The 15,449-nt window shown below is 29.6% G+C and overlaps 1 protein-coding gene across 2 annotated transcripts; it reads right to left on the bottom strand.

The window, feature by feature from the left end:
• Positions 1-1,368: 1,368 nt before the first annotated feature.
• Positions 1,369-14,857, bottom strand: LOC107896416 (proline-rich receptor-like protein kinase PERK3). 2 transcript variants are annotated; one of them, XM_041115633.1, is made up of 8 exons: positions 13,720-14,857; positions 13,232-13,627; positions 13,046-13,132; positions 12,603-12,673; positions 12,418-12,503; positions 9,253-9,400; positions 8,853-9,014; positions 1,369-1,656 (listed from the first exon to the last, which is right to left on the bottom strand). In XM_041115633.1, exons 1-8 carry the CDS (start codon positions 14,741-14,743, stop codon positions 1,651-1,653), a joined length of 1,980 nt encoding a protein of 659 aa, XP_040971567.1. In that variant the 5' UTR covers positions 14,744-14,857; the 3' UTR covers positions 1,369-1,650. The 2 variants fall into 2 exon arrangements, with proteins under 2 accessions (XP_040971567.1, XP_016677076.2); XM_016821587.2 differs by lacking the exon at positions 1,369-1,656 and adding an exon at positions 3,595-4,088 and having other exon boundaries at positions 13,720-14,833.
• Positions 14,858-15,449: the final 592 nt, after the last annotated feature.

Here is a 15,449-nt window from a genome sequence, read left to right as displayed (position 1 = left end):
TTTAAATAACAATAACAAATTTCTGCTAATTATAAGAATTTTATTAAATTATATATTTTAATTAAAATATATTTAATAATAATTATGTTTAAATATGATTAAGATATTTATTACTGATAATAATAATCTTATTAAAATTTAAATAACATTAACAATAATCATTTACCAAAACAATTTTCTGCTAATTATAAGAATTTTATTAAATTATATATTTTAATTAAAATATATTTAATTATAATTATGTTTAAATATGATTAAAATATTTATTACTGATAATAATAATCTTATTAAAATTTAAATAACAATAACAATAATCATTTACCAAAACAATTTTATGCTAAGGGTATTCTAGTCATTTTAGTTTTTTCCATTATGCTATTACACCTCTATTCCATTCAACCAAACACAAGATTACTATTACACCTCTATTCCATTACATTCAACCAAACAGTGGATTAGCTATTACACCTCTAATCCAATACACCTCTAATCCCAATACACCTCTAATCCAATACACCTCTAATCCAATACAGCGAACCAAACGCACCCTGAGAGTTTAGAGAGAATAAAGAGAGTTGGATTTGAGTAAAAAGACTGGAAATGGCCTGAGCATTTATAAGACAAAAAGTTACTGTTGGGCTGGGCTAAAATTTTACCGTTGGGGAAATGACTGTTGGAGGAAAGCGTGTCCTACAGGATGCACTTTCACATACTTTTTTTTCCAAAAATGACCTATTTCCCTAAATTTTTAAAAAACCAACCTATTTGGCCAATAATTTTTTGGCATATATGGCTAATTTAGCCATTTGGTAATTTAATTTTATAATATCATTATTTATTCCAAATTATTAACATTTAATTATTTTGATTAAAATGATGACATTGGTTTTTTAAGGGAAAAAAACCTTCTAGCTTATCATGTTTGATATTGATTTTTTTTTAGAAAGGGTGTTTTATAGTGTTGTTGGAACTAGATCGAAAAGGCCAGTCGAGTTTGTTGGAATAAGAAATGACCAATATATCGGTTTCACTACAACAAAATAGGTTTTTAGCGGCGTTCTTTTAGGCTTATAGTGGCGCTTATAAGTGCCATTAAAACAATTTGTGGCGTTTTTATAAGCGCCACAAAAAGTGCTGCAATAAATAACACCGCTAAATTTTGTGAAAAACGCCGCTATAGAACATGACCTTTAGCTACCCTTTCTCCTTAAACACCGGTAAAGATATGACCTTTAGCGACACTTTCCCCAAAAATGCCACTAAAGACCATATCAAATTCAACTTCCTTTTTAATCATCCCATTTACATTCTTACCTTAAATGATCATACAAAATTTAAATGACCTAACAATGGACACATTTTAAATTGTTTTTGAGTTCAAAAACATTAACAAGAGAACTTTTCATAATGTTTGATCAAAATGTTAACATAATCATCTTTGAAAACCCAGTCTAATGACTACAATACACTTTCTTCTAAAAAGTAAAATCTTTGAAACTTCTGCCGAATAAACAACGTGATGTTCACTATAAGAAACTTCAACTACAAGCATACTACAATTACTTGTCAGTTTAATTCCAGCAGAGCTTCTTGATTGACCTGCTTTAGACCTGCACAAGTACTTGTCAATTGAAGCTGCTGCACCCATGATCATACCTAAAATTGCAAAAACATAGAATCAATTGACTCATATAGAGTATAACAAATCATCTGTGAGCTTTGAAGTTCTTAAAATGCTTCACAAAGAACTTACATAATTTATACATATTTATTTTAGATTAGAACGCTGTGTTTTTAAGGCAGGCAAGTCCGCTTTTGGTTACTCAAATGACCTATTTGAGAATCAATATTTTTAATAGCCTCCAAATTTTCTTTTTCATTTATTATGTATTATTTTTGAATACATCATTATTTTTAAAATATTAAAAAGTTAGTTAAATATTAATTATAAGTATTGTATATTTTTTCAGTACAACACATTATCATTAGGTAAAATAAATAGTGTAAATTTTATTAATAAATATTAATAACTTCATTTAAATACCTTAAATTTGCTCAAATTCGAAGCAAACTTATGAAAAAAAAAAAAGAAGAAGTAAATTAGTATCGAAAACGAATAAAAGATAAACAAAGATAAAATAAAACGAGAGAGAGTCCGGTGAAGGGAGTAAAAAGCAGTAAAGACGGAAGAACGAGCAACGAAGATAACGAAAGAAAGAGGGAAAGAGAGAAGTAAACAAACTTAAGTAATATTTAAAAGAATTAGATAAAATTTGTAATTTTTATATAATTTTTTTATGTAAGAAAACAAAAACAAAAGCAAAAGCAAAAAATTTCAAAATATGAAAAAATTTTGTTATAATTTGGTCCTATCCAAAATAGATAACTACCTATCCATAACAATTGTTACTTTTTTTTATTTATTTATCAATGTTTTTTCTAGTATTTTAATATATCAAATGGTTTAGATTAAATATTCTTAAATATAAAAGCATTAATTGATTGTATAAAATTTCATCATTTAACAAATCTCAAGTAAACCTTAAATCCTAAACCATTTAATATATATAAAGTTTATCTATTATCTCTTAAATAATTTAAACTATAATCATAATTTTAATATATTAATTTTAATATTATTTCTTTTACAATTATATAATAAATTATTTAATATATAAATTAAAAAACACGAATTAATCTACCCTAACCCCTAAACCCTAAATCATAAAATATAAACCCCTAACCCCTAACCCCTAACCCTTAAACCGACCTTAAACCCCAACCCTTAAACCATATAAACCTTAAGATAGTAACTCCTAAACCATAAACCCTAAACTAAAATGATAATTAATTCAATATTTTAAAATTAATACTATCTCTTTTACGATTATATAAGAAATTATTTAATATATAAATTAAAAAACAATAAGTCATATACCCAAAAAAGTTTAAAATTATTTTAAATAATAGTATTTTAATTTTTTTCATTTTTAACAAATATTTTTCTATAGCAGCGTTTTTCAGAAAACGTCGCTAATACTTGATCTATAGTGGCGTTTTTCAAAAAGTGCCACTAATGCTCCTCTATAGCGGCGTTTTTCAGAAAGCGCCGCTAATGGTCGACCTATAGCGACGTTTTCAAAAAGCACTGCTAGTGCTCGACCTATAGCGGTGTTTTTAAAAAAGTACCGCTAATGCCACTAAAGCTCACATAAAACGACGGCGCTGTGTTTATTTTTTGTGGCGTTTTTCAAAAAGCACCGCTAATGCTCAATCTATAGCGGCGTTTTTCAAAAAGTGTCGCTAATGCTCAATCTGTACCAGCATTTTTTCTTCCAACGCCGCTAAAAACATGGTTTGGATAAAGGATTTGGACCAATCTTTAAGCAATTCATTAGGAACCAATAAAAAAATTAAAAATCGAGATAAAAATCGGTCATTGAATTTATTTATAAAGTTTTTAATATTTCATTAATTTTTATGAATTTTTAATTATTTATTTAATTATTGTTGGATCAATAGTCAAACTGGAACTCAATGATGTGATATGATTTGAAAAATATGTGCTAGTATTTTAATAAAAAATATAAAATCTAGAAACTCAATTATATTGAATTTATACAAAATTATTAAATCTCAAATTTAACTGTGATAAAGCAACAAAAATCATAATCTGATGAATCACAGCAAGATTTGTTTTACAACATTACAAATTATATACCATTAAATGTCAAAAAAAAATTAGAACTGTAAATTGTGTGATATGAAATAATTTCCTGGATAGGTGAACAAATAATACAGAGTTTATCAAATATTGTGTCAGCTTTAAGAAACTATCTTTCTCGGTTGAGATCATATTCAGGTTGTTTTGAAATTGAATAGTTTGGAGTTATTTCAATTTCTGTGGTGGAGCCGGAAGGATTAAGACCATATTCACTTGTGGTTTCACTAAAGCTATCATTGTTGTTGCATAGTTGAGCATTTTGGATAAACGTTGCTGACGAAGTGCTGTTAAATGAGTTTTTCCAAAACCTACTTCCTTCCTCCAGATATGGTAATGAAATATTGTCTTCTAGAGCTCGAACCACCTGCATTGATTCATTTTTTTTTACTATGTTCTAAAAATTCGAATCAGATTATAAATAATCAATAACCTGAATATATCTCATCCTAATCGAAATTGTCAGAAACAATTTGAATCTAAAAGAAAAAAAGAAAACTCAATGATTTAAATTTGAATCAACTAATACTAGAAATTATTTAAATCCAAAAAATCTAAAATGATTTAAACTCAAATGGTCAAAAATTAAACTCTAATCGAAAAATGATTTGATTAAAAAATTTAAAACCCAAATTAATTCAAGGATCCTTTCAGTTAGAGGTGTGCATAGACCGGGCCGGGCCGGGCCGAAGGCCTGTCCGAAATGTGAGAGGGTTTGAGCAAAAATAAGGCCCGTTTAAAAAACGGGTCGGGCCTCGGGTAAGGCATTTTATGCCCGGCCCCGGCCAGACCTGACCCGAATTCACTAAATGAAAAAAAAATATCTATTTTTTAATATTATTTTCTTATTATTTTCTTCCTATTTTGCTACTATTTTACTATTATGTTGCTACTATTTTGTTGTTATTGTTTGGATATTACATAAACTTATTTTATTGTTAATCTTTTTTATTATTTTAAGGACATTTGCTAATTTTATTATTATTTTAGAGGCATTTACTTGTTAAATTGCATCTATTTTAGTGTTATTTAAGTATACATGTTTTTTAAAATTTATTTTTAATTTGTTGAGAAATATTTATTTTAATGTTTTTAGTATTTTTGATGGTTTATATATATTTTAAAATTATATAAAAAATAATATAAAAATTAATATGGGTCGGTGAGTTTTAACATTTTTATTCAGACCGAGCTTGGACAAAATTTTAGACTCATTTTTTGGGCCGAGCCTGGGCCTAGCAAACTGGCCTAAATTTTTAGTTGGGTCCGGCCGACCCGGCCCATGCACACCTCTACTTTCAGTCGCACCGGTGTAATATGAGATGAAATCTTGACATTTTATGAAGTATTTTTTTCTCCAATATCACCAAAACAGCATTTGGATGTTTACTAGTGAGGCTCTTAAGATTTTAGGATAAACTAGGCTTACCCCTTAGGTTTTAAGATTATCCCCTTATCCTTTCTAGTTGATAAAATCTCATACAATCAAATTACTAACAAATTCAAATTAAGATACAATTATACCCTTGTCATCTATGTATTTTCTATTTATTTTATTCATTTCTCATTTCTTAATTACAAAATAATGAAAATGTAATTACATATTAAAAGTATTATAAAATTAAATATATTTAAAAAAAATATTAAAATAATACATAAAATATATACATAAATGGAGTGAAAAGCAAATGGTGAAAAAGATTTGTTTTCAATGTATCTCACGGCCTGACATAATGGTAACTCCACTTGAAAATTAACAAAATCATTGTAGAATCATTTCAAGGGAAATTTTATTTTTAGAGCGAGGCTACACCGAAAATTTTACCAACAAATATATATATATATATTTTTTTTGTATTTTCGAATTTTATACCGTGGGAATATTGGTGTCATCACCCTATACGATGACACCACTTTTTACACGGTCTCCTTGGGAGCCGCTAAAATGAGTGAGGAAAAAGATTTAAATGGCATATCTACCATTGCGGGTGACACCGAACAACACTTATATCTGCCTTTTTTTTTCCAGTTAAAAAGATAGTTTGAGTTGTTAAAATCAACCGAGGGAGAAAACTTGGTTTCATAAATAGTTTTAAAAATCTCATCAAAAACAACTATTAGAATTCAAGTTCAAGAATATATTGTTTTTCATCTCTAATTTTGAGTTTTAATTTATTTTATTTTGCTAGTATAAATAGTCATGTTATTATATTTTGATAATAATTTTTAGTATGGCACGCAAATTATTTTGTTGGATGATAAGTTTTTTTAATTTTTTTAATCAGCAGATTAGTAATTGAGCTTTTAATCAATTTCATTAAGTTACTGGTTTTTAATTAAATTTGTTCATTACTAAATCATATATATAGTTTATATTATCCATAATTTATGTGTGATACTTGAAGGATAAAAAGCTGCTATTATATTATATGTTTAGAGGGTAAAATGTCGTATATAGAGGTTCCAAAAGTGTATGCTATTATATTATTTGTTTATTTGGTTAGTATCATATTATGTTTGATGAAATTTTTATATTTTGTTTTTTTATTAAGGTTTGAGTTTTTAGATATGATATGTGATTTATAGTAAGGTTTTGAATTAATATGTTATAAATTGTTTTAATAGCAATTAATGTATACTTTTTATTTTTATTTTGTTTTTACAGATTTAGTATACAAGACGAGTAAGGGTAATTTTTCATACGAAAGTTGGTTGTATATTTGAATATTACCATTAAATAGAAATGAGGTTCAACAAGAGAGTAAAACTTGATGAAATGAAAGAAAAGATTGGTGTAAAAATAGTTCGATGTTGTGAGAGGAGGATGTTCACACTATTCTACAAATTTCTAAATTCTTCAAATCCGTGTAAATATAGGGAGATGCAACTCAAAGATGATGATGTGGAGACAATGATCGCATTGTCTTTCTTGACTGGTAACATTAAACCAATTGAGTAGTTTGCTAAGTTGGCGGATGTTGAGCAAGTACAAAATGTCACTCTATTAAATAAACAACATGGAGTTCAAGACCCGTATATAGAGGTTCCAAAAGTGTTCTACTTTTATCTGAATATTGGGTGGGTAGAATCATGTGATAATGGAGTGACATTGACATCAGGTGACAATCCACATAATGTGTCTATTTTGTATAATAACTCTAATTTAGGTCCCATTTTACATATACATCCATTGGTGATTGATATCCATGCAGACAGTGAAGAAGTACCCAATTATGATGATGGTCTAGATCACTAGGTGGAGGAATTTTGTGGCCTCGATCTTGATGAGGTGTTGGATGATATAGACGATGACAGCAAAGGCGATGATTAGAGGAGAAGCTAGGAAAAAAATTTAAGGGGCTGAAATTAAATTGTCTATATCTTTATAATTTTTGAAGGATTAAATCAAACGTTTATCATTTTTAAAGGTCCAAAGTGTAATTTTACCCGTACTAATTTAAAATTTTTAAAATTTTAAAGGGCCAAAATAGCAAAATTTCCATTTTAAAGGGGTCAAGGCCCCTGCCAGCCCTTTTAAATCCGCCTCTAGCTATGATGATAATGCAGACACCCCTCCGCTTGGAATCTGACTCGTGGCATTATTATACTAAACGAATCTTCAACCCACATATTGAGTGTAGATCCCGATGCGACACATGCATCTGAATTCCCAAAATACCCAGATATAATATCTTCCTATATATTAGTGCCAGATTATGAATCAAAAGAGTTGGTTGTAAATCTACAATTCCTAAATAACGGGGCATGTGTAGCTACCACCAAGCAGTATAGCATGAAAGTGTCGATAGACTACAAATTCGTTGTATCTAAGCCAACATTATATATTAGGGAGTGTTGAGCTCTATAGAAGGGTGTAACTAGCCTGTACGAGTTGCATTGATGCAAAGGTCACAAGTGTAGGTGATTTGAAAATATGTAAGGCCTCTTACATGTACTGTTGCAATGATGACTTAAGATAATCAGAAACTTGATGCAAAATTAATTTGTAGTTGCATCACACCAATGGTGAAAGACATGTCCGCCATTCCTATATCTATCTATGCAATCCCGGTTTAGGTACAAAATATCATATAAAAAAATGGAGGGCTAAACAAATAGCAACAAAATAGTTTTATGGTGACATTGTACAATGAACTTCAAGAATGGTTAGTTGCAATAAAAAAGTATGTGCCAAGAACAGTGGTTGAGTTGAAGATACTACCTACTTACGGCCAATATGACCAACTAGTACTAAGGAAAAGAATTTTCCATCACTTGTTCTGGACATCCGATCCTTACATTAAGGTCTTTCCTCACTATAATCCAATTGTGTAGATTGATGGAACATGGATATACGAGAAATATACGCAAAAACCTTCTTATTGTGGTTGCACAAGATGATGATCAAAACATATTGCTTATAGCCTTTGCCATTATGGATAAAGAGAACATGGAATCATGACAATTTTTCTTAATGAACTAGCGCAAGCATGTTGTTAGACAAGAAAACATTTGCTTGATTTCTTATCGAGCAAAAGGTATCATTGCGACAATTAGGTGTTCTAGACAAATAATTGTCTACTTTTTTTTTCAAGAGTTTATAATACTCCTTTCTTTCAATTTTTTTATAGTTATTTATATGTATCATTTGTATCCAATTGTACTATACTTATAATTTCAAACAAAAAAATTCACATATATTAGAAAATGTTAATATAACTAGGTCCAATTTGGTACCTATACATTTTTTAGTCTATTTGAGTATGTGAACCTGACAATTAGGTCTTTTTTAACTCATAAACTTGAAAAATGTAAAAGTTTAACGATATAACACTTTGAGATTGTGTCATGGCATCACCTAAAAAAAGTGAATCTAGTGACATGACAAAATCTCAAAATGTCACATTATTAAACTTATACATTTTTTTAGTTGCCTTGTGATACCAAAATAGACAAAAAAAAAAGAAATACAAATACGAAAGTAGATTTAATTGTCAAATTTAAAGGCTAAAAATTAAACTTATATAGATTAATTGAAAGTGAATTATATATGATTATATTAGAATATAATATGATTTATCATTTAATTTGGTAATAATTAAAATAGTTTAAAAGTGTAAAGTATAAGTACCTGGATCATTCGAGGTCTAAGCCACGCTGATTGACGCAGACAAGCAGCAGCACAAGTGACCATGTTTGCCATCTGACTCTTGTTGTAGGCGCCGTTTAACCTCTCATCAACTAGGCTCTCATATTCGTTTGCTTCGATTGCACCACCTAGCAAAGGCCTTGCCTGTTTCACCCAACACATTCAACATAAATCCCCATAATTCTATGTTTGGATCCAAGATGTCCATTAATTAAGCCAGCTAGAGTCGAGTTTAAGTCAGATTTGTGTATTATACCAATACATAATTGTTATATCTCGACTCAACCTAAATTTATAAAATTTAAATTTAAATTTAATATTTATATTCAAATCCTCTCAAATATCAAATATCTTGTACAAACAATAGAGGATGATGATGTACCCAATCAACTAAGCTATGATTTGTGGAGGATGATTGCTGGATGATAGGTGGACGTCCAGTTATAAGCTCTAAAAGCATGACCCCATACGAATATACATCTGATTTATCCGTTAATTTACCGGTCAATACATACTCAGGAGCAAGGTATCTGCATGATCAAGCATCTTGTTAGAGCAAAAATATATTGAAATTCATAACAGACAAAAACTATTCATTCAGCTCGAGTCAGTTTAGTTTTAGGTCAGTGATCGATGACAATATCACATATAGTTAGCCAACCATAATATGTACTGAAATTTAGTTTAAGTCTGCTTATGTATATATAAAAATGGTTAACCTAAATCTATTTAGGTTTGCCATATTATTTCTAAAAATATAATAAATTTTTATTTAACATTTAGTAATTTTATATGATTGCCCTTTTGCTAAATTTATAATCATAGATAACTTAACATAATTTTTAATTGTAATTATTTAATATATAATTTACGGAGTTTAAAAATTCCACAAGTATAATTGATAATGTAACAAACGTCCTATTTATTTATATATCTATTTTTAAAAAAAAATTATTTATTATACCCTATAAAATACATGTTTTTGTGAAATCTAAAAAACACCACATATAATATATTAAATAATTTTATATTTTTTAATATTTACATTATAAAATCATATTGTGGAAATGATAATGATAATTCTTAAAATAAGAACATTAAATTGAATTTTCTAGGCTATAGATTTACAATATAACCTATCTCACTAAAATAAAAATTATAACACTCCACTTTCTTTTTTTTCTTTTTTTTCTTTTTACCATGAGCAAAGGGTCGAAAGAAATCCTACCACTCAGATTCTAATTTCAATTAATTCTCAAAATCATTAATAAATTGCCATGCATTAAAAGTTCGACAACCAAAATATATATGCAAAGATTTAAATAATTTCGTTTAATGGTATTGCCGCAAACACACCGGATTTGATCATTTCTTTACACATATTTTTGTAGGTTTTTTAGTGCATCACAATTGCTTAATGGTATTGAGAATTAACTGAAATTGGAATTTGGGTTGTAGGAATAGATGTTGTGGTTTTTATTTTAGTGAGAGGCTAAATTATAAATCTATGGCTTAGAAATTATTCAATTTAATCTAAGGGCTGAAAACCAAGGGTGAATTTAAAATATTTTTTAAAGAGCCAAAATTGAATAATAAATTTTTGAGAATTTAGGATATAATTTTATTATATATTAATTTATTATTCATTATTTTTAAAAGAATTAAACATAACTTTCTTTTTTTTGGGGTAATGTGTAATTTTATCACAAATTAATTTTTAAGAACTTAAGTAGCAATTTCTATTTGAAAGCGGGCCAGGGCTTGCCTACCCCTTAAATTCGCTTCTATTACACATTTTAATTTTCATTTTAAGAGTTTTCACTATAATTGTCACCGTATTATATATTTGATTTTGATATGATATAAAATGCATAATATATAAATAAAAAAAGAAAAAACATATTATGAAATTGAAAAACAAGTTGAGTAAAATTTGTGTAAACCTATTCAAGTGATGAGCTACTCACCCAAACTCAAAAACATGCTCAAAACATTATGACCGTTTGAGTTAGGCTAAAAAAATGAATTTCAAAAAATAAATTCATTTAATATATATGATAAGCTCGAGCTTAATATTCAAAGCCTGAGTCTGACTCAACCTGTTTTCAAATTATGATATAAATATATATTAACTAATTTATAGCATATGAAAATTAAACATACTATACTATAATGTAATATTAAAAAATATGTTAAGTTGTGTGTGTTTAGATAAAGAAAAATATATAAATGTAGTAAAAAATACATATAATTACTAAATATTAAATAAAAAGAATTATGTTTTATAATATATATATAGACGGGCATTAAAAGGTTTAGGTTAGTTATTTATTAGTTTTGATAATTATACACAATATTAATATCATGCACATACTCGATCTGATTTAACTAATGAGCACTTTGAATCATGAAGTCTAAGTTTAGAGCATATTTTAAATTGGCTTTTTTTCTATGGTTAATTTAGAGTTTTCTTCCTAAACTTCTCCAAAATTATTTAGTTGGTGCTTGAACTTTTTTTCGATACTTAAACTTGTATTTCATCATTCATGTTGGTACTTCCGCACTAACCCTATTAGTTTGTATTGACATGGCACTGATGGCCAATCTAATGGTGACACACGATACATGGCGGACATAAATTAAAAAATCTTTAAAATATATAAATTAATAAAAGTATAAATTTTTTTCACATAAAAAATGAACTTCTACAAATGATTGCTTAGAAACATTTGAATCTAAACACCATTTTGTCTAGATTCATTTTAAATGTATTTTTAATAAGTTTATATATTTTTAATTTTTTTTATAAAATATCAAATTTTAGGTTATTATTTTTAAAATATATATAAATTATAAAGTTATAAATTATAAAAATATATACAATTAAATATATATATAAAGGCTATAACATTTTGAAAAATATATAAAAATATATAATATATAAATTTATAAAAAATATATAAATATATAAAAAGAACTAAAAAGTATGTCTACAATGAATTTAAACAAATGGTTGTCTAGATGCATTTGAATTTGGACAACCATATATCTAGGTTCATATTTGATGTAAAAGTTATCTTTTTACTAAATTATATACTTTAAAATTTTTAAAATTTTTATATAATTTCTAATTTCATAATAAAAATAATAATATAAAGAAGGTAATATTTTTAAAATAAAAACTTATTAACTTATTAAAAAATACATTTGGAATGAATGAATCTGGACAACAATTTGTCCGGGTTCTTTTGATTTTAAAGTTTTTTAAATTTTTTTAATTTATACTCATTACGTGACATATTGAGAGGCCAACACATGTCACCATCAAATTGACTCTCAGTACCACATCATCACAAATTACTAATGTTAATGTGAAAGTACTAACTCGATAACAGAATACAAGTTAAGTACCGAATCCATTTTTTATGCATAATATTTTTGTCCAGCCAACCTTCCTACTCAAACTAATAGTCCGATCCTAGTAAAGTTTGAACATTATAGTATTAGAAAAAGGAATGGAATGGGATGAGAAAAGAAAGGACCTAACCCAAAAGTTCCCATAACTCTGGTAGAGATGTGAGTAATGGAGGGACTCTCATCAAAGAAAATTTTGGCAAGTCCAAAATCAGAAACCTGAATATGCAAAAAAACATACAGTTCATTCACTGTCAAACACTTTACCATAAAACAAACAAAATCACTATATGTATATCTATAGATTTTGAGATCTACCTTAGCTTCAAATCTCATATCAAGTAGAATATTAGCTGCCTTGATATCTCTATGAATGATTGTTGGACTGCCTGTAGGAACAATCTACTTCAATCACAGCTAGAACTAGATTATGAAATTTGTGAAATATAAGACACCTCGAAATTCCGACCTAATCAACTTAAACACGAGTTGAATCCACCCCAGCTTAGCCGTAAAAACGTCAACAAAACAAAGCTGTCCGATCCGAATCCGGATTGAACTAATCTCAAAGTTGACCCGAACTAACACTAAAATGACCCAACCAGGAAAATGGAACCTCAAATCTAAATAATCTTAAATCCGAAACAACTTGAATTAAAATGAATATTTTAAAACAAGAATTAACTCAACCTGACCAATTGACAGGCCGTAAATTTTTATTTTTATTTTTGTAATGAGTAAAAGCTAAGAAATTAACTCACAGTCCTCATGGAGATATGCTAATCCTTTTGCAGAGCCTATAGCAATTTTGAGTCTGCTTTCCCAGACTATAACAGGTTGTCGGTTTTCTACAACACAATTAATTACAGTTAAAAATTGCAACACATTGAATCACCGAAACATTCATTGATCATAGCGAATGAAGAAAAGGAAATAATAATACTAACCATGCAAATGGAATTCCAATGTTCTGTTAGGGACAAACTCATAAACAAGCAATCTCTCAGCCCCATTGATGCAGTATCCTACCAAGGAAACAAGGTGTTTGTGATGCAGTCGGCTAATGGTCTCAACCTCGGCCCGGAATTCACGCTCCCCTTGCCGGCTCCCAGCCTTCAGTTTCTTAACCGCGACGTCTTGTCCGGTCAGCAGACGCCCTTTGTAGACGTAACCGAAACCGCCTTGTCCAATGAGGTTGGATTCGGAGAAACCATTGGTCGCAAGGACTAATTCCTCATAAGTGAAAATGCCACTTGAGGGATTCAATGCGGTATCTGCTGTAACTGTTGCTGAATTGGTGACATTTTGTTGTTTTTGTTGCATTGAAGCAGCAGAAGGGCTATCTAGAAAAACAAACCAAATAAAACATTGAAATTCTATCAGATTTGAGTTTTTAATTAAGATTTGAAACCAATACTAGTTGTATTAAATTCACCTTTTGTGACAGAAGAACATTGTTGAATTTTAGTGTCTGAAGGCTTGTGTTTTCTCCTTCTACCTTTGAAACAAATGCACACTAATGCAAACACAACAAATAGTAGAACTGTAACACCAATGGATGCAACTATAAGCCCAATTGGAGAATGTGGCCTGTGCTTTGTGGCTGCCAAACCTCCTTTGTTCGCTGTTAGCGCTAATGCTGCTGCTGCTGGTGGTGATGGTGGTGGTGGTGAAGGCGGTGGAAAGGCCTGAAAGAATCCTGGAGTGTTAGGAGCTCCGATGGAATGAGAAGCTGCAGGTGGTAGTGGAGGTGGTGTTGATGTTGGTGGCGGTAGAGGTGGAGGCAGTGGAAATGCCCGAAATGGTGTTGGAGTTTTAGGGACCCTAGTAGAACGAGAAGCTGCAGGTGGTGGTGGTGGTGGAAGCACCACAGATGGTGGCCTTGGTGGAGCTGTTGGAAGTGGAGTGGATGGCAAAGGTTTAGATGGCTGTTGAGGAGGTGGAGGAGAAGATTTAGGAAGCAATGGGGAAGGAATAATAACCAATGGTGGTGGTGGGAGGGGGGGAGAAGCTAATGGGGTAATTTTAGTAGCAGCAGCAGGCGGTGTTGGTGAGAGTGGTGGTGGAGAAGTAACAACCGCCGGTGTAGGAGTAGTAACAGGACTTATAGCAACAGCAGCAGGAATTGGAGGTGGGGTTGATATTGGGGCCAAATGGGATGCCAACAAGGGTGGAGGAGAAGCAGAAGCAGGAGTTGGTGGGGGTGGTAGAGGACGCAGAACCACCGGGAGTGGTGGTGGTGGAAGAGGAGGAGGGGAATATAGGGGGGATGATGGAGACAATGAGGGTGTTAACAACATACTGGAATGTAGAGTCCACAACTCCCACATGCAAATCAATGTACAATCAAATGTTTTATCCTCGGAGTAGTGGATTTCATAGCTGGAAAGTGTTGTAGAGAATTTCTTTTTTGTTTTGGTTGCAGAATTTATGATTCCATTTTTACTGACATAAACCATGAAAGGGGTTAAAAGTAAAACCAACCAACTAAACCACTCCAGAAATAAAAGTTGCAGTTTCAAGGCAAATTCCAATACTATATATGTACCTAAGCCTACTCTAATACTAATGGGGGGATTTTAAAATAATAGTAGATGAGAGTCACGGGCACCTCTAAGACCTGGGTCCACCTGTTTCGTTTTTTCTTTTATATATTTTTCATATCATATGTTATATGTAAATGCAAATGCAAATCTTAGAATTATGGAAGTAACAATGTATATTACATTTAAAATATTTATATTATATTAATATAAAATTTTGGTTCAATCGAAAAATTAGTGTTTTACTGATGCTAAATACCACATGTTTAAAATTTAACTATATGCAACTTTTCATTGTTTTGTTAAAATAAAATATTAAACCCCTAAATAATATAATTTATTTTTTAATTATAAAATAATATTTTTGTAATTTCTTTAATCAAGTTGTTGTTTAATTAATTCCTAATACTAATTCAATTATGGTTTTAATAGTAGTATAAATTATCTATGAATCATTATATAAATCACACCAGGTCATATTCTCAAATTTTTTTAAGCCCAAGTTTAAATTAAGTCCAGCCCAATTCAATAGCACTAAATTTAACTTCAACTTTTAATTTGGCACTTGAATTTTTTTTGTCTCTCAATTTTGTACTTGAGTTTAGTTTTATTATTCAACTTG

The sequence above is a fragment of the Gossypium hirsutum genome, chromosome A06 (assembly GCF_007990345.1).
Source record: "Gossypium hirsutum isolate 1008001.06 chromosome A06, Gossypium_hirsutum_v2.1, whole genome shotgun sequence".
NCBI lineage: Eukaryota > Viridiplantae > Streptophyta > Magnoliopsida > Malvales > Malvaceae > Gossypium > Gossypium hirsutum.
This window is presented reverse-complemented; position numbering and strand designations above follow the sequence as displayed.